Here is a 24,248-nt window from a genome sequence, read left to right as displayed (position 1 = left end):
CCAAGAGTATAAAAAAACTTGCTGAAACTGAGTGTTTAGAGCCATCTAAGACAGAGCATTTTACATACACTGCCCTCATCATTTATAACTGGCCATGTTTAATATCTGCTGTTGTGACTGTATGTATGTATGATCGTCTTTAAATAAAACCTTGGCCTGCACATACTTGTGTTACCAAATAAAAGCCATCAGCTAAAACATCTGTTGACAACCTTTTTTATTGATATGGGGGGAAAAAAGCTTACTATATTCTCAGCAGTGCGTTGGGGTGAGACAGAGATTAAGTTATGTTTCTGATTTTATCTGCAGGGCTGTCAGCCCGATTGTCTATTTCACCACCGCAATAATATAAATCTCACTCAGGGAGATCCAATTTGCTAAATATGCTGCTCTGGGCGCCGACTTCACAATCAAACACTCGAGTTAAAGTGCTGATAAGAATTAAAGACTCTGCTTAGCTAAGGGCCACAAACCATTCAGCAGAATGGTAATTATAATCCTCATTTTGGTTTGAGGTTTGTTTTTGGTGAGGGAGAATGACAAGTGAGAGAGGAGGAGAGAAAACACGAGTGCCAGATGTCAACTTTGGCAAGTGCACCCCGCTTTTAATCTCACGGATGCATTAAAATCTGCAACTGGCATGAAAATTGGAAATTGTTATGAACAACAGTGTTTAGACAACGAAACCACCACGGTTAGCTGTTAGTCATGCTAAACTATATTTGCTTGCATAACGAAAGATTAAGCAAGTGCAAATTAGGTAACAGATCTTAAGGTTTGCTGTGTCATCTACACAGCCGGGGTGAGTATTCCTCTTCAGGAGTTGGCAGAGCCCGAGCGCACAGTTTTAAAGCATTTTGACAGATTACTTTACGTTGACTCTGCCTTGTGAGTGTAATACTTTGCGAGGGCACCGCCGAGCAGAAGAGCTTAACCACTCGACCAGCTCCGGCTCGCCGAATTAGTTTTAATCGTTAGCCGCGTAGCATTCGCGTGATTAAAGACCTTCTTGCACTGTGGTTTCAGATGACAGCAGCAGCGACTCAGACTGTGAGTCAGAAGGCGAAGGAACCACCTGCTCCAGCAGCTCTGACTCAGAGGTTTTTGATGTCATCGCTGAGATCAAAAGGAAGAAAGCTCACCCCGACCGGCTGCACGAGGAGCTCTGGTACAATGACCCCGGGGAGGTTAGTGTGTCTTAGCAAAAGGATGCCGAGGATAGATTGTTCTATCTTCTGTGTATATCTCATGAATTCATGTCCGACAAAGTATTAAATCATACGGAGTATCTCAATCTGAAAGCATTCCTGAAATACTGGAAGACATACTGTCGATGTGAGAACGATAAGGCAGCTGCACAGGCAGGCTGAAACCTTTAACCAAAACATTTGGTCTCTCGACAACAGCTGACTTTACATTTTTGAATCGATGATTTTAAAAGTTAAAGTAAATCAATCAAATAACATATTTTTTTACACGTGCACTACAGCCCAGAACTTTCAAAGACATCACCCCACAGAGAAACAAGTGACAATGCAGATGTCCCCTGCAGCCAGAACAGACATTAAATGGTCCTTAACCTGCCAGCTCTCTAGATCAGAGTCCTTGTGATTTATGCCTATGTGATAACTGATGATGTTAACTCTCCTGCCCCCCCTGTACTCTCTACCCAGGAAGCACCCTCTCCAAAACCAAACAGACTATTTCCAGCACTTAGATGTAATCTGATGTGCTGGCTCCTGCTGTGCAATGTGAAATTGACTTGATACTGGCCCTGCATTGTGAATAAAAGCAGGAAAACTGCAGAGACCTCACTTTGCATTAGACCACAGGCATTATAAGAAAAGCACTCAAGTAATCCTGAATTAATACCTCAAGCAGAATTTTGCATCAGCAAAATATGACTTTGCAATCTCAGTAATTAGTTTTTTTTTTAATCTGTCAGATTTCACTGAGTCTACACATACGTTTATGTATGTCTGGTGGCCTCTCATATGTATGTATGTTATGTATGCCTTTAATAAGTGTCCTTGCAGGACAAAAAATAACGAATAGATTCATCAGACAACATAAATAATATATTATATTTTTTAGGAAATTACAGTACTTTAGTTTTAACATCACATTCCCATATTTTAGTTACTAAATGTGTGAATTACTAAGTTATTATTGGTGTTTTTCCTCCATTTAACTGATATTTATTTATATAAAAAGATTGAATATCCAATCCATGAGCCATCATCACAATACTCAGAGGTCAGACTCCACCTGGTTTTGATCTTGGCCTTCATTGATCTCAGTGACACACTTTTATGTGTGTTTCGACCAGTTGTCATAATCCGTGCACAGATATCGAAGCATGTCAAACACCTGCCAAACCACTGTTTTTATGGTGCCGTAACACTAGGTGTCTCCAACAACACATTTTCCTGACACATGCACTCGCAGTTCCACACAGGCTGGACCCGTTTTGCTTGTAGAAGTCTTTAAATTTAAAGGTGCTCAAAACATTCCTCAGATTTTGATGTATATTTACATGGTGGCATCACACAGTTGCTGCAGAGTTTTTGGAGGCACATGCGTGATGTGAAACCCCCATTCCACCACAGCTCTATTAGATGGAGATCTTGTGACTGTGGAGGGCATTTGAGTACACTGTTGTTTTCAAGGAACCAGTTTGAGAGGATCTCAGCTTTGTGACACATTATGTTGCTGAAAGCAGCCATAAGAAGGTGGGTACACTGTGGTCATCATGGGATGGACGTGGTCAGTAATGATGCTCTGTTGTGTTTAAACGATGCTCATTAACAATGTCACTAAGGCGCCCAGAGTATACCAAGAAAATATCCCACACTAGTACACCACCACCACCACCACCACCCTGAACTGAAACAAGGGAAGATGGATCCATGCTTTCCTGTTTCATTCAATTTAGAACCGTCCAAATGTCGCAGCAGAAATCGAGATTCATTGGGCTAGACAGCGTTTCTACAGTCTTCTGTAGGGCTGTGCGATATGACCAAAATCTCATATCACGATATAAGACATCTATCGTCCCGATAACGATATAAATCACAAAAATGTAACATTTTCTGTAAATTCTGTGAATCTTGGGCAGCTCGACTTGCGTGAAGTGTTTCCAGCTGCGCGTCATGTAGCTGGAGTCGAGTGTTTTAACCGATGCATGAAACGATACATTTTTAGACATAAGTTGTAACGGCCGCCGTTTTCTTTGTGAGTATTTATTACACGGCGTGCTGCGGGGAAAAGCCTGTTCTAACGTTTGAGTCTAAGGTTTATTTTTTAGCACCTGACGGCTCTTTTTTAATTCTCATCCGTAAATAATCTGCTCTTTCACGTGATTCAGTTTATTTTGAAAAGTCTCAACAGGATCTTGAGCTTTATTGTGAAAGGTTTATGTGGAACATAAACAAGCGGACACACGATGGTGTTACCGTCGTTGTTGCTAACGACAACGCATAAAAACAGGCGCTTGTCCGTCCGTAGTGTGGTTATATTAAATATAAGATAAAGAGAGAACTTTAAGAAATGAATATAGCCACTACAGTGACCATCAAAACATGAAAAAATATTGCTGTAAACAGTTTATTTTACGACACCACGAAACAAACGATAGCGTAAAATGAAACAATAGATGTTTTTATATCGTCATCCGATATATATCGTTATATCGAACAGCCCTAGTCTTCTGTTGTCTAACTTTGATGAGTCTGTATGAATTGTAGTCTTAGTTTCCTGTTCGTAGCTGACAGGAGCGGGGCACCTGGTGTGGGCTTCTGCTGCTGTAGCCCATCTGCTTCAAGGTTCGACATGTGCTCTTCTGAAAACGTTGGTTAAAAGAAGGCGTTATTTAAGTTACTGATGTACTCTTGTCAACTCACTGAGCTGCTGCTCAGTGGATAGTTTGTCTGTTGAGACCATTCTCTGTAAACACTGTAGGTGGTCGCGTAGCTAAATCCCAGTAGATCCGCAGTTTCTGAAATACTTGGACAAGCCTGCCTTTTCTTCCTCATTCTGGTGGCTGGTTTGAACTTCACCGGAGGATCTTGACCATGTCTCAATGCCTAAGTGCACTGAGTTGCTGCCATCTCACTGGCTCATTAGGTGTTTGCATAACAAGCAGTAGAACAGTTATGCTCTACTGCTTGTAACTTTCTCACAGGTAACTAGGGATGGGTATCATTTAGGTTTTATCCGATACCGGTGCCAAACTGGTACTTTTGAAACGGTGCCGGTGCTTAAACGGTGCTCAAACCGGTGCTTAAAGAATGGAAAACACAAAATTGGTCCATAAACCTCAGCTGTTTTTTTTTTTTTGTAAAAAGATAACAATGTTGACCTTTTCTGCAGCTATAGGGCATATATGGTATCACTCTTGGCTGGAAGCAGTGCTTAAACAATGGGAAAAAAAAACACAAACTTTGTCCAAAAACCTCTCATGTTTAACTGTTTTCCACTTTTTCTTTGGTCATTTTAGCCTTTTTGGCCAGGGTGAAGGGAGTATCTGCCATCAATCAAGAAGACAGCTGCATGTAACTACGACAGTGTTTGCTAGTTCACCTTACATTCATTAATGTAATAACCTGGTTAGCCTACTCAATGTAAATTATACACGAACAACATGAAGCTACTCACGCAGAGAAGAACGGCTGCTGCTGCCATCATCATCCGTCACCACCACACCCGCAGTAGATGTGCTCGGTGTGAGATCTCGCAGCAAGCTATCAAATACGGCGCTTTTTTAAAAAAAAACAAAAAACGCTATGCGTCGCCAGGTGTTTCATCGGATTTGAGGTGTTACCTCCTTTGCATAGTATCAGCTTAAAGCACTTGTTGCAGGCTGCTGAGTTTGCATCTTTTTCTGTGAAGTACAGCCAGACATTTGACCGCTTCGCCTTGGGCATTTTTAATCTGTAGCTCTGCTCTAAAAGGGCCCGCCTACTATCCTCGGAAACGTAAAATGATTGGCTAGAATTCAAAGTGTGTGACATCTCAGGAAAAAAAAGCACCGAAATAAAGCACCGAAATGTGCGCTGCTTTTCGGTCTGGTTACTACCGTTTATGTCAGAACCGGTGCCATCATGGCACCGGATACCGGTACCCATCCCTACAGGTAACTTTATAAAGTTACCTGTGAGAGTATATACTAGTTTTAAGACGGTAGATAAACTGCTGTCCAGTAAAGCCTGACTTATTTCTGCCACGTTTATTACAACAGCATGGCTTTGTAATTAAAGAGTAGAAGAAGAACGAGTAGAAGAAAACTTGTCAAAAAGGATTTAGGGCATCCATATGATCATTGCACCTTTGTCCAGTATCCATCTGTGTTAGATCCACATAGGTAAAATAAATACTGACTTTAAATAATCCAATAAAGAAGAAAGAAACCGTACCAGCTATGCTGTTGGAACTGAGAATAATCTGCACATTACTTAACTCCACAACAGACTTCAACTCGATAAGACTGCAAAAAACATTTGAAAAAAGCAGAATGTAAGAGTTGATTGTTGTGGCCATAAATATCAAGTGTAGCTACAGTAAGGACTCCATTTCTTCCCTGTTGGCTTCTAAAGTCTTTTTGTAAATATCTGAAACCACTAACAGCATATACAACCAAAGTCCTTCTATAAAGAAGTCTTCAAACTCAGCAGCCAGCAGAGCCTCTGGGCATTTATTTTGAAGCTGCTGTCTACATAAATGTGAAAAGAGCCATAACTTTTATTTCAGTGGGACATAAAAAAGCACATATATAGACTCACCAGCCAAATCTAACAATCTGCTTTTCCAGCTGCAGGTTGGACTTCTAGTATCCACAGAAAAAGTAACACAATCCTACGGCTTCATTAGTGGCTCAATCCAGGCACCAGAGCAATTCAATTCAATTTTATTTATATAGCGCCAAATCACAACAAATAATACTACAGAATACAGAATACTAAATAAAGATAATTTCAATTACAGACTATTTATTTATTTATTTTTATTCTATAGTAAAGAGAAAAAAAAAACATTTTCCTTAAATTCAAAAAGCAAGAAGCTGAAAGCACAGAGTTTGGAGCATTTTCGTTCATGAATGAAAGAATCAACTTTGTAAGTGGACCGGTATTTATATAGCACTTCTCTCAAAATCCCTTTTACTGGAAGCCACAATCACCCATACAGTGCTTTATTCTGTGCCTTTAAACACTTTGTACCTATCAAATATAAATGCACACTCACACACTGATGGATGCATCAGGGTCCATTTGAGATTCGGTTTGTTGCCCAAGGATCTGCAGACTGGTGGAACCAGGAATCAAACCACAGCTACTTATAACACTTGTTGCTGACTGACACGGAAAAGCAAGGCAGCTAAATCCTACCCATTGTTGTCAAATTAAACAGACAATAATGCTTTAGTATTCTTGGAGTTTTGACTGTACTATAGACCGCTTTAATAGCAGGGAGGACGGGTTTATAGGCAAAAACGTATTAATGACTGTACTTAGACCTAGAAGAGAAGGAGAACTGCGAAGTTATCAGTTAATACTATTAATTCAATTCAATTCAATTCAATTTTATTTATATAGCGCCAAATCACAACAAAAGTCGCCTCAAGGTGCTTCATAGATACAAAAAAAACCCCCAACAATCATATGACCCCCTATGAGCAAGCACTTTGGCGACAGTGGGAAGGAAAAACTCCCTTTTAACAGGAAGAAACTCCAGCAGACTCCGGCAGAACCAGGCTCAGGGAGGGGCGGCCATCTGCTGCGACCGGTTGGGGTGAGAGAAGGAAGACAGGATAAAAGACATGCTGTGGAAGAGAGACAGAGATTAATAACAGATATGATTCAATGCAGAGAGGTCTGTTAACACATAGTGAGTGAGAAAGGTGATTGGAAAGGAAAAACTCAATGCATCATGGGAATCCCCGGCAGCCTACATCTATTGCAGCATAACTAAGGGAGGATTCAGGGTCACCTGGTCCAGCCCTAACTATATGCTTTAGCAAAAAGGAAAGTTTTAAGCCTAATCTTAAAAGTAGAGATAGTGTCTGTCTCCCGAATCCAAACTGGAAGCTGGTTCCACAGAAGAGGGGCCTGAAAACTGAAGGCTCTCCCTCCCATTCTACTTTTAAATACTCTAGGAACAACAAGTAGGCCTGCAGAGCGGGAGCGAAGTGCTCTAATAGGGTGATATGGTACTACAAGGTCATCAAGATAAGATGGGGCCTGATTATTTAAGACCTTGTATGTGAGGAGCAGGATTTTGAATTCAATTCTGGATTTAACAGGAAGCCAATGAAGTGAACAATGCCACGCTAATTCATGTTTTGGATACACCTAGCTACATCTTTACTGTAAGGGAAATTACTGATGTGTGAATAAGTCTGCCACCAACCACTTGAAACTGCCGTGACCCTCGTGTCAATGGAACGTGGTTGGCTCACAGGTTTCCTGGTTTGGGTCTTTATTGGCTTTTTGGTTGCGGTGACAGGACAGCCGACTTTCACATTTTAGGTATTCTGGGTATTGTTGTCTCGTCTATGTCAGTTGCACTCTTCCTCTTTCTGCTTTGAATAAATGTCATTTCCACTTGATGGAAAGACAGTGTGTAATAAATTTATAGGCCAGCAGTTTTATTGTGAGGATATGTATTGCGGAGACAGTGTCACAAAGTGAAGTTTAAAAAGTCAAAACTTCAAACTGCAGCTAAGAAATAAAGGTCAGGAGTCTGCAGTTTAGAGATGTAAAATGTTGAGCAGCCCCTGTGTTATACACGGCAAGTGAAGCAGTTCTGTCTGATTTACGTATTTTCTTTCTGTCCAGATGAATGATGGTCCCCTGTGTAAGTGCAGTGCCAAGGCCAGACGTACAGGGATCCGCCACAGCATCTACCCGGGGGAAGAGGTATGACACGCCATGAATAAATCACCCTTTCATAACCTTGAAGTTGTGCCACGCGGGGGCAAGGGCATTATTTTAGTCAGGCTAAATGCATTTTCTATACAGAGGCCATCTTCTATTGTGTTAAAGGCACGATAAGTGAGACAGAAGCGTCTTAAATAACAAAAGGATATTACATTTCAGGAAATTTGACTGGGGAGTTGCGTCCGAGTGATTCATCGGTTATTTTTCCACACACTGAGATATTTTCTTTTATGACTCACTTTCTTACTTTGCTGTGTTTTGGAACTAGAACTCCCACCAGCCGCGTGCTCATCTAACAAGTGAAATGCATTTTATCTACAAAAAGCTCAGTCGTTCAGTTTCTTTTGCCTTTATGCCCAGTAGGAAATGATCAAACTCTTGGATTGTTTAATGAATCCTTAATGAGTTTATTAACCAATGATAGGTTCGTTAAATAGTGGTAAATGTGCATCATCCTCCAGACAAAGGCGGGTACATGTCTGCTCCATACTCACTTGTTTAGGGATGTATATTTGATTGATTGATTGATTTTTTTTTTTAGTAATATTTTCTGTCTTAAAAATCTGTCTCGAGTTAATTAGTGCGTTAATTTCTTGTTGCTCTTTGTTGACCTGGAAGTTGTTAGTCAATTATTTGTTTTAATAAGTTTCTAATGTGTATTGACTTTATAATTATGCTCATTATAGGATGCCAATTAAGCTTTTACTCATCACTCATACCAGCAGTTTGTCTTTCATAATAACCTCTGCAAACATGCTTTGCTCTTCACTTACTTCTGCACTTAACAAGATGCCTCTGCGTGACTGCATTCATCTGCAGAAGGGAACAGCAATGCCCCCCTCCCTTTTTTTTCTCCGGTCGCCTCAACCAGCTAATGAGTGAAATCCTATAAAGGGTCCATTAGCAGAACAATCCACTGTATATGCTTAAGTAATTTCTCAAGAAAACTGGAAAATATGTTGTAGTTTAACCTTCATAATCAGAACATTTTGATGCCTTTTTCGCTCCAAATCGGTATAAATTGAATGTTTTTTGGCTTGATTATAAAGGACCAAGAAGGTGAATGACAGATTGGAATTAAAATACTTTAAAAGTCGACTGAAAAGATGGAATTAGCCGCTGTGGCTAATCGCTGTCTTGGTCAGTGTTGTTTTCATTAAAGCAGCAGTCCCCAAACTTTTTTGTGCCATGGACCGGTTTGTCAGACAATATTTTCATGGTCCGGCCTTTAAGGTGTAAATACAACAAAGTAAAATGATGCGACCAAGACAAAAACTTTGGTATTTTGTAAATATAGTAATAAACACAAATTCACTGTGTAATTGTGTAACTTTATTAGCAGCGTTCTCCTGAAATGCGCCAACAACAATGAGAGTAACATCCTCCTCTCTGCCCCTTAATGTTCTCTGGTCGCTATGGTAACGTGTAAATATTTCTTTCAAAATAAAACTATAACACAGGGTTATAGTTAAAACCCGAGTTAACTCATTTGGTTAACTCGGGTTTTTATGGTTAACCCGAGTTAACCATAAAAACCCTGAAAAGCATATATTACACACGAGCCTCGCGGCCCGGTACCAAATAACTCACAGACCGGTACCGGTCCGTGGCCCAGGGGTTGGGAACCGCTGCATAAAGAATTATTGTTATTATTATTATTATTGTTATTGTTGTTATTATTGTTATTGTTAGCCAGCCTCAAGTGGCCATTTGAGGAACTGCAATTTTTGAGACTTTGATGTTCGCATCATCGTTAAAGTTGCTGTCTTGTGGGTCTATAAAGGAAAAAAGGGAGTTTCAGTTACATTTACTTAAATTCGCTCATAAATGTCGAGCACAGAGGAACACCTCGGTGTCAAATACTGACTTTTTTAATCTTTTCCAGCCTGTGAAACGGTGCCGTCCAATGAACAACAACGCTGGCAAACTGTTCCACTACAGGATCACTGTGTCACCTCCCACCAACTTCCTGGTATAACTTAAAACTTAAAACTAGGTTGAATATATGCTAACGCATTGTTCTGATTGTTTATATTCACAGCACTCTACCTAAACTACAGCGCCGTGTTTGCGTGCTCGTGAGACTGTTCTTGTTCTTTTCTGTTCCAGACCGACAGGCCGACAGTGATTGAGTACGATGACCACGAGTACCTGTTTGAAGGCTTCTCTCTCTTCTCCCACACTCCTCTCACTAACGTAAGCCTGCTTTGAATTGTTAGCAGCTCGGGCGGTAAGCCATGAATTTTCCACCACAGCACTCTCAGGTTGTTGACAGTAACAGTGGGTGTCAGTGTAAAGTCATTTTTCTCAGTTATGCTGTTGTGTTTTATAGTTTCTATTTTTATTTATTTACTCGTTCGGAGTCGGCAGTTCCTTTTGCGTCGAGCTTTTCGGAGGCGAGTGTCACACTGAGTTTACTCTATTTCGTTTGTAAGTGTCACGTTAAGCATCGCAAAGGTGAAGTATAAGTGTACTGGGTTGGTTACGACTTCCTCATTGACTTTTCACCTCGGGGGAGTCTTTTTCTGCACAAATGCTTGATATAGTGTGTTATTCATAGAAAGTACTATGTGCAGCTTCACTAATGACTTAAAGGCCAAAAGGTTGTCTTGTAGAAACAGGATACACGAACATAAAAATGCTAAAGTGTTTTTTGTGGATTGTTTCTTTTATTGGTGATATTTTAGGGCTTCATTACTAGGATCCTGCTCATTAACCGTAGGGTTGCAAGAGGTATTCAAATATACATAAATCTTGCACATCAGTTACCTTGCAGCTACATGAGGTCAAAAACAACAAGAGGAAAAGGAACCACATGTGTAATCTCTGTATATAAAGTCCAGTCACTGAAGTCCGTGCAGTTAGAAACAAAAACACATCAGGGGTTTAAATGTAATTGATTATTCCTTTTTACATCATCTCCGTGCACATCTCTGGACCACTTCTATTGCTGCTTTTACTTTAAGATCACTTTGTGAGGTTGCAGTATGACTGCTCCCTTGTTGTTGTTCTTCCTTCCATTTCCACACCTGAGGGCAGTAGATCTGGTAAGGAGTTTGTCCAAGAGCATCCAAGTCATGGTCCCCTAGGGTCAGACTTTCAATAACAACTCCAACTTGAGGCATCTGAGGATTTCGGGGAAAATAGCACCTGAGTTTGTGCCATCGTGTAATGGTACATGAAAATACAGCGTTTTTTTTCCCCCACACCATCTCAATCTTCCCTCATTTCCCCACCTTGCACACCTGATGTGGCTGCATGCAGGGTTTTGCCTTCTTTCACGAAATGAAATGATGTATTAAAGCAGTTGAAAGGTCACTGCTTTAATACATTTGAAGAGATCCAGCGCACATCATTGTGCAAGCAGTCACAATGGAGCTTCCAGAAAGCGATCTAAAAATAGCAGAAAACCCTGGAAGCATGTCAGCGCCACACAAGGAGACTTTGTTCAAGGGGACATCAGCCAAATTAAAATCAGGCATTAGTTTTGATTTATATGGGTGGAGTTGCAGTAGTTTGCAATAGCAAACTGATAGATTATCCTTCTTAATACATTTTTCTTCGTTTTTTTTATTCCCTTTTCCCTCTTATGTGTGAGGCTGCCTGCTCGAACGCCTGCGGTTTAAATAGCCCAGGCCCACGATCAGTTGTGCGGCTCAGTCAGATCTAGATTGGCTGTGATGGGACACTCTCAACCTTCTACGTGTCTGTTGAGGCAACACATCATTTTTTCGTATGTTCAGCATTTAAGTGGACCATCCCTCCTCCTTTTAGCCACTCTTGTCAGAAATAACTTCAAATCGACTCTTGGCTTCGGGTCGACTTCTTTGTCGCGTGGACAAAGTGCTCCTCTCTCCCAGGGCTGACCTTGTCACAGAGTCCTCTTGCTCACTTTTGAAGGCCCATCAGTGACTGTCAAACACTAGAGTGGCTGTGATTTGAGAGGAGCCTCTCTTTCTCCCCCGTCCCCAAAGTGGAAGTTTTAAAGGAGAGAAATCAACCGAGGGGATCACCAAACGCCGTTTCTGGTGTATTTCCCTCCCCTCTCTACGTATGTGTGTGTTTTTTCCTGCGCGTTTGAATACTAGAGCACTCGGTCAATATCCCCTCTAGCTCGAAAAGAACCCAGAGGATTAGGCATGATTTGAACTGGATAATTTACGCGGCCCTTGTTAAAAGCTGGGGTAAACTCTTCGTGGCGGTGCGGGGATTAGGAACCGCAGAGTCTGGTGATATTAGCCCCCTGCTAGTTGGCTGCTGGGATGGGCAAGAATGAAAGTAGCTCCCAGGTTAATCTCTTAAAATGGACCCCTGCGCTCTAACAACAAAGACCGTGTAACTGGGGAGATTAAACACAGAAGAGCAGGCTTATCTATTTAGCATGATTTCAGTTAGTTAATTTTCAAGAGTCAGGTGCTCACGCCTGCACGAGTGAGTGGGGGGAGAGCACTTGTACATGTGTGTTTGAGTTGCGTTTTTTCTCCATGTGGTTTCCAAATATTCCAACAGATGTGAGCTAGCTCCACTGAAGACAAAAAAACACCCCGAAAACAAGGTTTTAATGAGTTTCCTTGCAAAGCTGTGACCTCTGCCTAACGGTAATGAGTCGGTCTGTCCTTTCTTCTTCTCGTCCTCTGCTCCTTTCATCATCACAGATTCCATTGTGCCGTGTGATCCGCTTCAACATAGATTACACCATTCACTTCATAGAGGAGATGGCGCCGGAGGTCAGTAAAACCCCACTTTATCTGCCAGCTCTTTTTCTCCCCTTTCTCACCCCTTTTGTTTTTATCTCAAACGGCTGAGACTGAGCGCCGCTGAGCTCCGTGTAACTCTCGCACCTCAGCGCTCGGATGAGTGAAGGTGCTAATCCTTTTAGAAGAGGAAAAAGAGCTTCCTTTTGACCCGCTGAGGGTGATTGTATCAATAAGGTGGCTTATGTGATAAAGTCTCAGAACTGGATTTAGTTATCAATCATATCTACATTACGGGGTAGTCTTTGCGGCTGCATGCTGCTACTGTGTGTTCACGCGGCGCTGATAACAAACCTCTGCTGTCTCTCCTGTACAGAACTACTGCGTCCGAGGCCTGGAGCTGTTTGCCTCCTACTTGTTCCGGGATATTCTTGAGCTTTATGACTGGAACCTGACAGGTACGATTCCCAAAGCGAGGGCTCGCAATTACACACAGATCACAGAAACTCCCAGCTTTATCGGTGATTGTCGCTTGTAAATTGCAGCGTGTTCTACCAGCATCTCTTACGCATGGGTCACAAAATGAGAGGAAATTATCTCAAATTGCAGCTTGGACGCTACAGAAATACCCAAATGGGCATCTTATTGAATGCCATCCTTTATTTTTATGGAAATATTTTTTGTGTATAATAGTTTTGTTTTTTTAAAAGCCTCAATTTGTCTTGTTTTTTTGGGGTTTTTTTCTTCGACATAAGTGACCATATTTAGATGAGAGGGTGCAAGGTTTGTTAGCAAACTGCATTCACACAAACTCACTCACACAAACCTGCATTAAGAGTTAAAAGGTGGGAATGCACTTTGTTAAAGCAGCCAGCTTGGCTCAATAAAATCTGACTCACTGAACAAAACAGCTCTGAAAAGTTGAAATCGTACACTAAAGAACTTGTTCAGCTAAATAGAAAATACAAGAAAGCGAAGAGCTCGATAAATCAGGTCTAGTATGAGCTTAAATTTAAAATGAATAGAAGTATTGTGGTGTCTGTTATAGATACCACAATGCTTGCACGCTTGCATCTCCAGTAAGCGGTGCGGAGGCTGGTAAGGATCTATTACCATTTGGGTGATGCTTGTATCCACTGATGGAGAATTCCAAACTGTGTTCATGTAAACGGGATTGAAACAGAGCAATTCCCTCAGCCACTATAATGGATGCATTCCAACAGCTAGCAGTTCGATAGTTAGTGCGCAGAAGCATTTCTTCACAGCAACATGTCTGCGATTACATTGACATTTAAACCACAACCACTGCAGTCCGTCCGTATTTCTTCTTACTGTTCAGAATAACGTTACGTGTGAAGCCAGGTACTCTGTGGTCCCAGGAAGTGTGAGTGTTTCATCTACACGCCTACACTTAATCAGCCCAACGAGCTCGTTCCGTGTTATTGTCCCGATACCTCCGTGGAACAGCTGTGAAAGACGGTCATTTCCTTCATAGCTTCTCTGGGATTACAAGCCTCGCTCCTGGTGGTAGAACTGTCAGTGCAATCAGCTGATAGAGATTCGCTATTCCCAAAAGTGTAATCCAATTTTAAAACACTGGTAGGCTTTTAAAACTTCACTGCGAGACAAAAGGCGGCCGTTTCGATCTTGCCTAAAACGCAGCGAGCAAGGAAAATCAACCTTATGTTGAAGTCATTAAAAACAACATCATGAGCTGCTGCAACAGACTGCCTCTCAGTGTTTCACTCACCCGAAGTGGAGCACACCTTTCTCAGATGAGTGCTTCAAGCCCCATCATTTGGTCGGTAGCTGCGTTAAAAGTGATCCAAAGGGGAACAGACACCATCGGCAAGAGGTCGATTTTTGGAACTCCAGTTTTTCTAATTACGTTTTTTCTTGTTACAGATGAGGCGACAGTGATATAGATATATATATATATGTGTGTATATATTAGGGGTGGGGGAAAAATTGATACTGTGTAGTATCGTGATAATTTGTTTTATAATAATGTATCGATACAGGGACAGCAGAAATCGATATTTTGTTACAAAAAAAAGTTTTTGTGCTCTGACTTCAGAGCATGTTGATCCTTTTTCTGAGCAAGAATCCTGACATTACTTCACTGTCCAAATGTGACAGTTTACTTATTTTAATTTAAGACATGTTTTATTTTAATTAAGTTTAAAACTTTTTTATTTAATGTAAAATTATATTTTGTTTTAATTTACTTTCAAATTCTTCAGTTGCTGAAGGGGCTGCATAGTTTTCATAAATTGCATAGTTCAGAATAGCTATAAATATATAAGTTATATATAAGTTGGACTAGACTGTAATACAAACCGTTCAGTTTGTCAACAATAAACTGACTGAAATGAGAGAAAGACTGAGAGTGAGACTTAGATATTAGATAAAATGAATATTGATCAAGTTTACCTTTATGTACAGAATCTGAATATCGCCAAATTTTTTTAAAAATTGCAATAATATCGTATTGTGCGTTAAGTATTGTGATAATATCGTATCGTGGGATGTATGGTGATTCCCATACATCCCCATATAAAACAGCCTAAAACTAAAGATCAACTGTCTTTTTAATGTGATTTTAGTTAGTTTTGTACGTACAAACTCATTTGTTAGACTATTTTTCAGTAAACTACAAAGTTTTACAATGACTCGTCTAGTTTTAAGGTTAGCTTTAATCCACTATAACGTTGCTGAGACACCTGTCAATCACTATGGCCAAATTTCTCATTTTAAAACTTTAAAAGTAATAATTTTTGACAGGTAAGTTTAAAAAAAACAAAAAAAGTTTATACTGTGAAATATATTTTGCCACGGGACTCACTTTTAGTGTCAGCCCCCAGTGGCCATTTGAGGAACTGCATTCTGTTATAAACTTACTTGCTGTAACGTTTTCTCGGATGCATATATAGTTGGATAACAAGGCTCATAAAACTAAATAATAGATTTCTTTTGTTGCTTACTAATAAAGTTATGCTTTCTTCTCTCCTTGGTTAAAATCTGTTGAGAACTGTGTTGAAATGTGTTTAAAACAATGTAATTTTCCCCATTATTACAACAGTGCTGCACTTTTGATAACAATGTGCACTGATCATGCATTTATATTATACCTGTCAGAGTGATAATGAGGAGATAAGATGGGGGCAGAGAGCATTGGCGACCAACACCTAATCCTATATGAGTCTAACCTTTGCAGTCATTACACATACAGAGAACATTTTAAATATTAAACATAGTGATTCACATTTAGAGTCACATCCATGATATGAAGGAAAAGCTTGAATTCTTATTAATAACTCTTATTTTAAATAATTGGGGTCTTCATTTCAATTTTATAAAGTTAGACTCTTAATAATGAGTGAAAAGCACGTAAGACTGTGTCATTAATAAATGTCTTTTTTTCAGATCCGGAGTCTGACGGTGAGGTCTCTGGATGCCCACGTTTCCATTTCATGCCACGTTTTGTCAGATTTCTGCCCGGTAGGACTCGTCACAGAACCTTCTTTTTTTGCTATTTGTCTCCCTCTGGTGGTCTCTAATTCTTAAGCTGTCTCACGTTGCATAAAACCCTAAAAAACTCTCCTCCAGCAATATCCACTCAAAGCTTTTACACTCATGGTGATAGTTGTGCTTCGTTCTCGGTAAAATGGCAGATGGAGTTAGTGCCTGAGCCTCTGCGTGTCTGCCTGGTATTCATCTTCGATGCACATGATGGTGCTGGTGCACTATGATATTACCGCGGCGTTTGTCATGACAGCCGTGCCCACCTACTTTCTCTCCATCAAAAAACAATTTCTCTCCCAGCTCTCCCAATTTAGTCGGGTACAAACACTTATCTGTCTCTTTTACAAAAGCGCCAGAAGACCCAATCCAGTGTTTCTGATGTGATCTGTAAAGGGGAAAGAGGCAGAGAGCAAACAGGGGAGTTGCAGTGAGAGCACGATGACGGTGTGTTTGGAATTTAGAGTCGCGGGGTGTGCATTAGTCCTAATGCATCCCGGACTGAGAGGACAGTGGATTTTTTTTTTTTTGGTTTGTGTCCATCTGAAATGGAGGTCAATCAATTTTGCATGAGTGTCTATTAAACTGCCTCTGTTTGACCTGCTTGATTGCACGCTTGTGTTCAGCTGTATTGCTCTGCACATGCATACGTGTGCGCGGTGCCTCTCGGCTTATTTCTGATCTTGTAATTCAGGGCGGACTGTTATTATAAGCGTGTCATTATGTGCCTTCACGTATCGCGCGCCGTCCGACCTTGCATCAGCTCCCCTGCTCACCTGTGCACTTCCTGAACAGTGCCATTGTAATGCACGGGGACATTTTCACAGTATATTTTCGCTGAGAAACTGAGAGTTGGCAGAGGTGAGGCGGGTTAGACGTATAAAACAGAGAATATTCTCCAACAGCGTTCTTTTATACAACAACACATGGATGCTCGGAGAAACGGTTAACCTCCTATAACTGCAGTGAGGCTTTTACATTTGTCTTTTTTTCCCATTAACTATAAATATCTGTTGAACTCTGTCTTCAGCTTCTATGCATACGTGGCTTTATTCATTTATTTCTTCTTTGTGTTTATGAAATGTCTCAGATGGCGGGAAGGAGGTGCTGTCAATGCATCAGGTGCTGCTCTACCTACTACGCAGCAGCAAGCCCCTGGTCCCCGAGGAGGAGATTGCAGATATGCTGCAGTGGGAGGAGCTGGCGTGGCAGAAGTACGCCGAGGAGTGCAAGGGCATGATCGTCACCAACCCGGGCATGGTGAGGCCCTCGGCTTCTTTGTTACGACACCGAGGTGGCTTTGTCTGACGTTTCAAGGACGTTTGCGCATCCCCTCAGACACCGCAGGAATGAGGATGCTCCCGTTAGCCTGTGACACGAGCAGCCTCACCTTTTATGCCCAGGGCGTTTGTTGTCATCGGCACTATTACGGCGGGAAGGTTTTTATGTCGCAGTCAAAGTTGGTTAACCTTCTCCTGTGGCCCACATTGTGAAGGAGGTACAGAAATTGCGTCTGGGAAAAGGTGAAGATGTCCTTGCTAGCAAGGATGTTGCATATGAGCAGCGAATGTGATTGTGTAACCTTTGGTGTGGGTGAGTTATCGAGTCGACTGCTGTTCCTGGCAGAACTGAATTGTTGCTGTCAGGCTTTCCATACCGTGGGTGTATAATGGTCTTCCATTGCTGCGCTCAACTTAAAAGATTAGACCGCCAGTCAAACAAAGTGTATTAAAGAGGTCGTGTCTGGAGCTTTACCCTCTTTGAAGAAAACAGAGTTATCAGAGGCAAGGGTCAAAGCAACGGATCACGACACTCCCAGGAAGCTTTTTCCAATATCGACGATTGTTTGGGCGGCTGATTACAGCCTCTTCATTCTCTCTGACCAAGCATGGCTTTAAAATATTTACAGCTCTAAGCCCAGCGCCTTAAGCTTTGATTAAATCACTGCCATTCCTGTGTGCTGTCTGTAAAACATGCCAGAAAATTAATATTTTAAACATGCCAATCACAAGTTCCCCGAGTCCAGGGCAGAGTTTCCAACAGGAAAGTTGTCATGCCCGGCGGCTGCGACTGGTCGGGAACGAGAGTTCAATCAGCGTAGCGCTAGCAGCTGTGCGCGTGCTCGGTGGGTGACGGCGTGAACTCACCTCAGGGTGTTTATTTCCCGCTTCCAGGTTAAAGATAAAATAGCGAAGGCTCTAGCAGCAGCGGTACATCGAATCAAGTTTAACCTTGTTGAGATGCAGCCATGAATAACTTGGCACTCTGGTTTAGTTAACACGTGTAGCCGATCAGCTGAGCAGGCAAAACATACGAACTCATAATACCTTTTGTTTTTTTACACTTGCACTTTCTTCAAGCTGTTGCATCTGGATTTATTTCTTTTTATTCTCCCGCTGTGAGGCCTGGCGAGGGTCAATTTAGGCCCGCCACTCTGTAGCAAGGACGAGAGGGAGGAAAGAAAAACCGAAGGCCTTATTATCCCAGATGTGTTGTAACAGCAGCCAAAACACACATTACGTCGGTTTATGAAATGCCTCCCACCTGAACATCTCGGATTTTTATTAAAAAAATTTCAGGCTCCTGCTGTTATTAGTTTTCTCCAAAATGCTTTTCAAGCCATGGCAGTCGCATCTTTTTAGGAGCCATTTTCAATTTCATTATCTCGAAAACTACTTGCACTCGGTCATTCGAATGTTTTAGGGTAAATACCTGCTACTGTGGCTCTATGAATACGGACTCTCAGCGGTGTCAGCTTAACAGAGAATGATGGATGCTTTAAATTTGATCTCTGACAGCAAATTTAAAGGCCTGCAGAAAGCACATTTTTGCAGGCAGGGGACTGATGTTTGATTTACAGCTTCTCATAAACAGGGACCTGACTTTTTTTTTCTTTTAAAACAGTCCAAATCTGCTGAACGATTTTGCAGATATTAAGGGTATAATATGGAAACTTCACTGTGATATTCCCCAGGAATGACACCGTGTGCCAGCTCCATGTGAACTTTTTTAGAAAGAGCAAGATTGTGTTAATGTTATGCTCAAAATTTGTGATGTTTCTCTCTCGTTTTACCCAGTATGAAGTTTTGAAATACTCTTATATGAGTGTAGCAGCCAATGAGCTGCGCGACCACATTCACAGAGCCATATAATCAGATATTTATCCTGAAAAACGGGAACGACCTAGCTTAAGTCGTCATGCATAATTACTTTAAGGAAGTGTATCTTTCCCCTCGACTTCTTTCAGATAAATCTGAGGTGGGAAGTTTCTGTTAAATCCAAAAAGTAACAGCGCAGTAAAACGGAGTATAATAAAAGAAAAGTGTTCAATGAAATAAAAGCAGCTTAAAAATGCTTAAATAGAACAAAATGGCTCAATCAATTCTAAAAAACATAGAAGTGGGAAAGTAGTAGAGAACAAGCACAGCAAATAGCAGATGGCAATAAAGTGGCTCATTATACACACAGTTTAAACTGCAGCTAACATTGCAATTAAGTTGGAAAAATACACTGCAACCAGGCATTTTTATCAATAGATTAATTAAACCAAACCAGCGGCATTCTCATTTCCGTCAGTCACATAATTGATAGCGAACACGAGTGTTTTCTTGCAGGTGTTTAAGTGTAAACCATGCAGCGCTCCGTAATCAATAAAAATGTCCTTTCAGGGCTAAGTGGTGTAGGTCAGCCCGTCCGTACTCCCGCTCTGTGAAAAGCCCTCACCTGCTGCGTTACACCAAGGTCACATGCTGCTCCGAGTGAAAGCATCCGACGCCAATCACGCGAGGCTCCCCCGACGCCATCACCTTTCAATCTGTTACGGTGCATTAAAGCATAGGCGGAGGAGCCGAGGACGCTAAATGGCCTAAGATCTGCGAATTAGCATTTACAGTGTATTTGTCGGGATTGTAAACAGGGCAATCACGCCGCCAATCAAACCTGATTATGTCGCTTTAACGGCACAATCAAAGTTGCCCGCCGACCTCTCGCTCTCTAATCAAAGTTTGCATGCAGGCGGCGACGGGCGGACGCGGCTAATGTCAAGGTGAGCGCCGGCCTCCAGCCATCTGCCATGCAGATCAGCGCGCCTTATGCCGCGGCCCCTTCCTCTGATCCCGCCGCACGCCTGACAGGCTAACTGTGATTTGGGAGTCGGACGAGGACATGTTGCCTGTCAATCTCCTCCCCGATAAGAGCGTCGGAAGTTAGCTCGCCATCCCCGGCGTCGCTTTATCATTGTTGCGCTCACGCTACGAGCACAATCTGGGCCTCATCTCATTATGCGCCTGTGACAGATCACCTATGTTGGGTGGATTATTTTTTATTTCACATGCTGGCAGCAGGTGACTGATTGATGGTTGCCCGGTAGCTATGTAAATATGTTTCTCCTTGCTGTGCTGACTTCTTTGTTTTTCTCCCCCCCCCCTGTAGAAACCGAGCTCGGTGCGCATCGACCAACTGGACAGGGAGCAGTTCAACCCAGACGTCATCACTTTCCCCATCATCGTTCATTTTGGGATACGGCCCGCGCAGTTAAGCTACGCTGGAGACCCCCAGTAAGACCGCCGACATGCACAGATAAATGTCTTCCCCCGCTGCTCACCGGCCCCCTCGTTCGGTGGCGAGAGAAGAACCGGCGGCGTCGCACGAGAGCGGCGTATGTCGAAGAGAAGGGGAGGAAGAGGAAACGAGCGGCGTGACATTTTTACATGCGTGGTCACGGGTCCCAGGTTTCCGCTGGGTGCCTCCGCGGCGGGAGCTGGCGCGGTTTGTCTCGCGAATAGTAATGCAACATACACGCACCGGAGGTCTTGCAGTAGGGAATACTGTACTGTGCCGCTGCATAATTAACAAAAGCAGCGTATTAGATCATGTGAGCGGCAGTCTCTGAGGTGTTCAAAGAGATGCAACAACATCGCTAATCAAAAGTCGGCACACAACTCCTGCACTCTGATGCTAAATTTAAACCTGTGGCTTTCTTTTTTAACTCGAATGTCGGGTTTAAAGCGTAACAGTCAGGGGGAGGTGCGGGAGGGAAATGGTGGTGATGAAGATGCAAACAAGAGGATGATCATTAGGGAATCCATTTAGGCAGAACTAGTTTGCTTCTTCCCTCTGACTAATGTCGCCTCTCCCCTGCTGCCACGTTTTAACAGTCTGTCCACTGAGCACTTTCATCCCCGTGCACCCTGCTGCCATGTCAAACTTCTCAAAGCGGCAGACAACGACAAATTTATGGATGGATTGGGACATCATTAGCCGATGCAGAAACGAGTAGTAAGAGACCAGCGGAAAGGATTTCCTACCGCCGCTAATGATGCGTGTAGCGAGGGCAGGAGTCGGTGTTGATTGCGGCTGCAGCAATGCCACAGAGAGGGAGTCTTGGACACAGCAGCAGCATATATTAACTCGGGAGACTGAAGATGCTGTGTTGTCGTCTTCCCTCCGCGCCGACCGCTGGACACGTGCGCTCGGGGGCTGCCACTCGAGCTTCCCCCAGCTCGACCAATGAGGCAGGAGTGATGGCGTGACAGAGGTCAGGAGATGTATAGAAAAGCAGGAGCGACACACAGGGGGGAGATGGGGTAAAAAACTATGCAGAGGAGGCAAAAGCCCTCTTTTAGAAAAGCCCTCAAACGTGCTGTCGGGTTCTCGTGTCGGTCTCGCTGAATAACTACAACGCCGCCAGCGTGGCTCGAGTTTGAACCGAACGCCGTCACGTTCATGCCTCGCTGATGTATGGCTTCAGAGTGGCAGAGTCTCTTGTCACTCATGAGCCTGAAGCTAAGCTCATAATTTGCATACCGAGCCGTGATTGGGCCGTTTTCTCCCGACACTGACAGTGACACTCTACTGACACAGTGTTTCCATGCATCATTTTTCTTATCCGTGCCTGCGTAGCTCACTGCAGCTACATTTCACAGAAGGCAAAAGCGGCCATCTTTATTTTTAGATGGGTTTTCCGAACGTTTAAGGAGAATGGGAATAAAAGGGCGCACGGTGTTTGATGAGGAAAGCAAAATGAAGTTGATTCGATGCTGTCAGGTCCTGTAATGCTGAAGGCTTCTCATTTGACTCGGAGTCAAGTGTTTGGTCTGAAAAGGCAAAGAGTGCAATGTAACGACTAAAGCAATAGAAACTTAAAGAAATAAAGGAATTTATGCACTTTCTTTATAATAAATGACCTTTTTTAAACACAAATATATAAAAACTTATATTTTCGCCCATTAAAAGTTATAATATTTACAAATTTTAATGGATTAAAATTGTCTACTTTAATTTTTTTTGATTTAACCATAGAGCAGCTTCATGCATTGGGAGCCTTGAGCTTGTTTCATGGCTTCATTAGCTGGTTGGTCGCCACTTATTTTACAGAGTGGAGCATTTGAATCACCTGTTGCGACGAACCATTGATTTCAGTAAGATTCTTGATCTTTTCTTTTAAATGCTGCTTTCTTTTTGTGGCACTCTGACACTCTTCTGGTGTCTCATCTTTGGCTCTTTCTCGCTTTTCAAAGAAGCTCTTCAGCGACAGGGTTAGTTTGTAGACTTACTGATGCATGGAGGGAAAAAAATCGGACTGAGTTAAGTGCGGGCAGAACGGCATGAAAAGACAAAGTTGAAATGTGATCCAGCATGTGAAAACCAGGCTAAAATAATAAATTTTTTAAATTGTTTTCATTTTTTTCTATGAATTTAGATGATTTTGGTTTAGCACATAGTCACTTATAGCAGGTTCTTTGGCTAAAGACAGAAAAGTTACTAATGGCTGAATTATACTTCAGCGGGAAATCTACGTTACATCGTAAACTATTCTTGACTCTAACCTAACCGTAACCTGATGTGGAACTCCCGAAATATAAGAAATTATGACCAAACAAATAACATTTATACAAACCTGCAGACCAGCGCGTTTGACAAGATCGAGAGAAGAGAATCATAAAGCTACTGCATCCAACTGTAAGCTGTAGTCATGCTAGTTTCTCCTTTTTTCCATCACCTCACACACACACACACACACACACACACACACACACACACACGAACGTCAGCATGTGAAGTAAAATAATAAACTTAAAAACTGTTTACAATCATCTGTGCACCCTTAGCCAAGTGTCCCTCTAGCTAGTCTTTCTGACTGAATAAAGCTTTGTCTTATCTCAGCTTTTCAGTCATGACAAACTCCTTGAAAACAGTTAAAAAAAACCCAAAATGTATAAATAAATCTGTTGGTGTATCAGGTGTAAAATCCCTCCAAACTGCTGCTGCTGTGCTGCTAACTTCCTCCTACTATAGCGCTCCTACAAGCTGCGGCAGTCCTGCAAACAAAGAGGCAAACACAGTTAAATGGATCAGTTTGTGTGGATGGTTTATTGAGTAAGGATCGGACTAATATCTGATCAATGCGTCCCTATTGTTGTGTCTTATCTGCATCTTAAAGCGCTCTGGAGCGTATTTACGAACCAGAAGAGACAGTTGTCCCACTCTGAGCCTTCGTAAAAGGGGTGTGGACAGCTGCTCCGCCATGCAGCACCCAGATACAGAGACAGTGGTGTTAGGCCAATATTACAAGTATTGTACTTCATCATTGTAGTGGGTATATGAAAGAGCGATGTAAACATAAAAGTCACTTTTCACTCCTGCTTTGGAACACCTTTCGCACCGCACTTCCCAGACTTTTCCACACTGTTCTTAAAATTCCACTGTGGAATTTCGAAGCCAGAAAGCCGTGTTTGAATGCCAAAGCGCCATTACTGTAACAGATAGATGAAGCCAGCAGTGGTCTACATTTGAAAAGGGCTGGAGATGGGGGAGGAAGGGGAGGGGGCGGTTGAAGAGAAAGAAAGAGGCAGCATATGCTAATGAAAGCATGTGCAGGGAATGGCGAGAGCCGCGGCAGCGCTACCCCGAGAGCACACAGCAGATCTGTGGAAAGGTCATTGGAGCGGATTGGGGACGAGGGGGCCTCCCAGGCTGGATAGACTCTCTCTCTCTCCGTCTCGCTCTCCCTTTCTTCCTCGCCGTCTCTCGTCCGAGCGGGGCTTCTGTGCGGAGGTGCTGGTGAGCTGATAATCGGGGCGGTAAAGCCGTCTCATTC

General features: G+C 42.4%; 1 protein-coding gene across 3 annotated transcripts in view; it reads left to right on the top strand.

Annotated features, from left to right (window-relative positions):
• The window catches only part of drosha (drosha ribonuclease III), a 146,420-nt gene that overhangs the window by 10,609 nt on the left and 111,563 nt on the right, over positions 1–24,248 (top strand). For all 3 annotated transcript variants that reach the window (XM_085171598.1, XM_085171597.1, XM_085171599.1), the window contains exons 6-14: positions 1,027–1,187; positions 7,833–7,913; positions 9,820–9,906; positions 10,044–10,130; positions 12,590–12,661; positions 13,005–13,086; positions 16,055–16,129; positions 17,241–17,410; positions 20,582–20,706. In XM_085171598.1, the coding sequence (XP_085027724.1) occupies positions 1,027–1,187; positions 7,833–7,913; positions 9,820–9,906; positions 10,044–10,130; positions 12,590–12,661; positions 13,005–13,086; positions 16,055–16,129; positions 17,241–17,410; positions 20,582–20,706 (940 nt within the window). The remainder of the gene's footprint in view (positions 1–1,026; positions 1,188–7,832; positions 7,914–9,819; positions 9,907–10,043; positions 10,131–12,589; positions 12,662–13,004; positions 13,087–16,054; positions 16,130–17,240; positions 17,411–20,581; positions 20,707–24,248) is intronic.

The sequence above is a fragment of the Neolamprologus multifasciatus genome, chromosome 9 (assembly GCF_963576455.1).
Source record: "Neolamprologus multifasciatus chromosome 9, fNeoMul1.2, whole genome shotgun sequence".
Classification (NCBI taxonomy): Eukaryota; Metazoa; Chordata; class Actinopteri; order Cichliformes; family Cichlidae; genus Neolamprologus; species Neolamprologus multifasciatus.
Note: the sequence above shows the minus strand (reverse complement) of the source record. Positions and strands in the feature narration are given on the sequence as shown.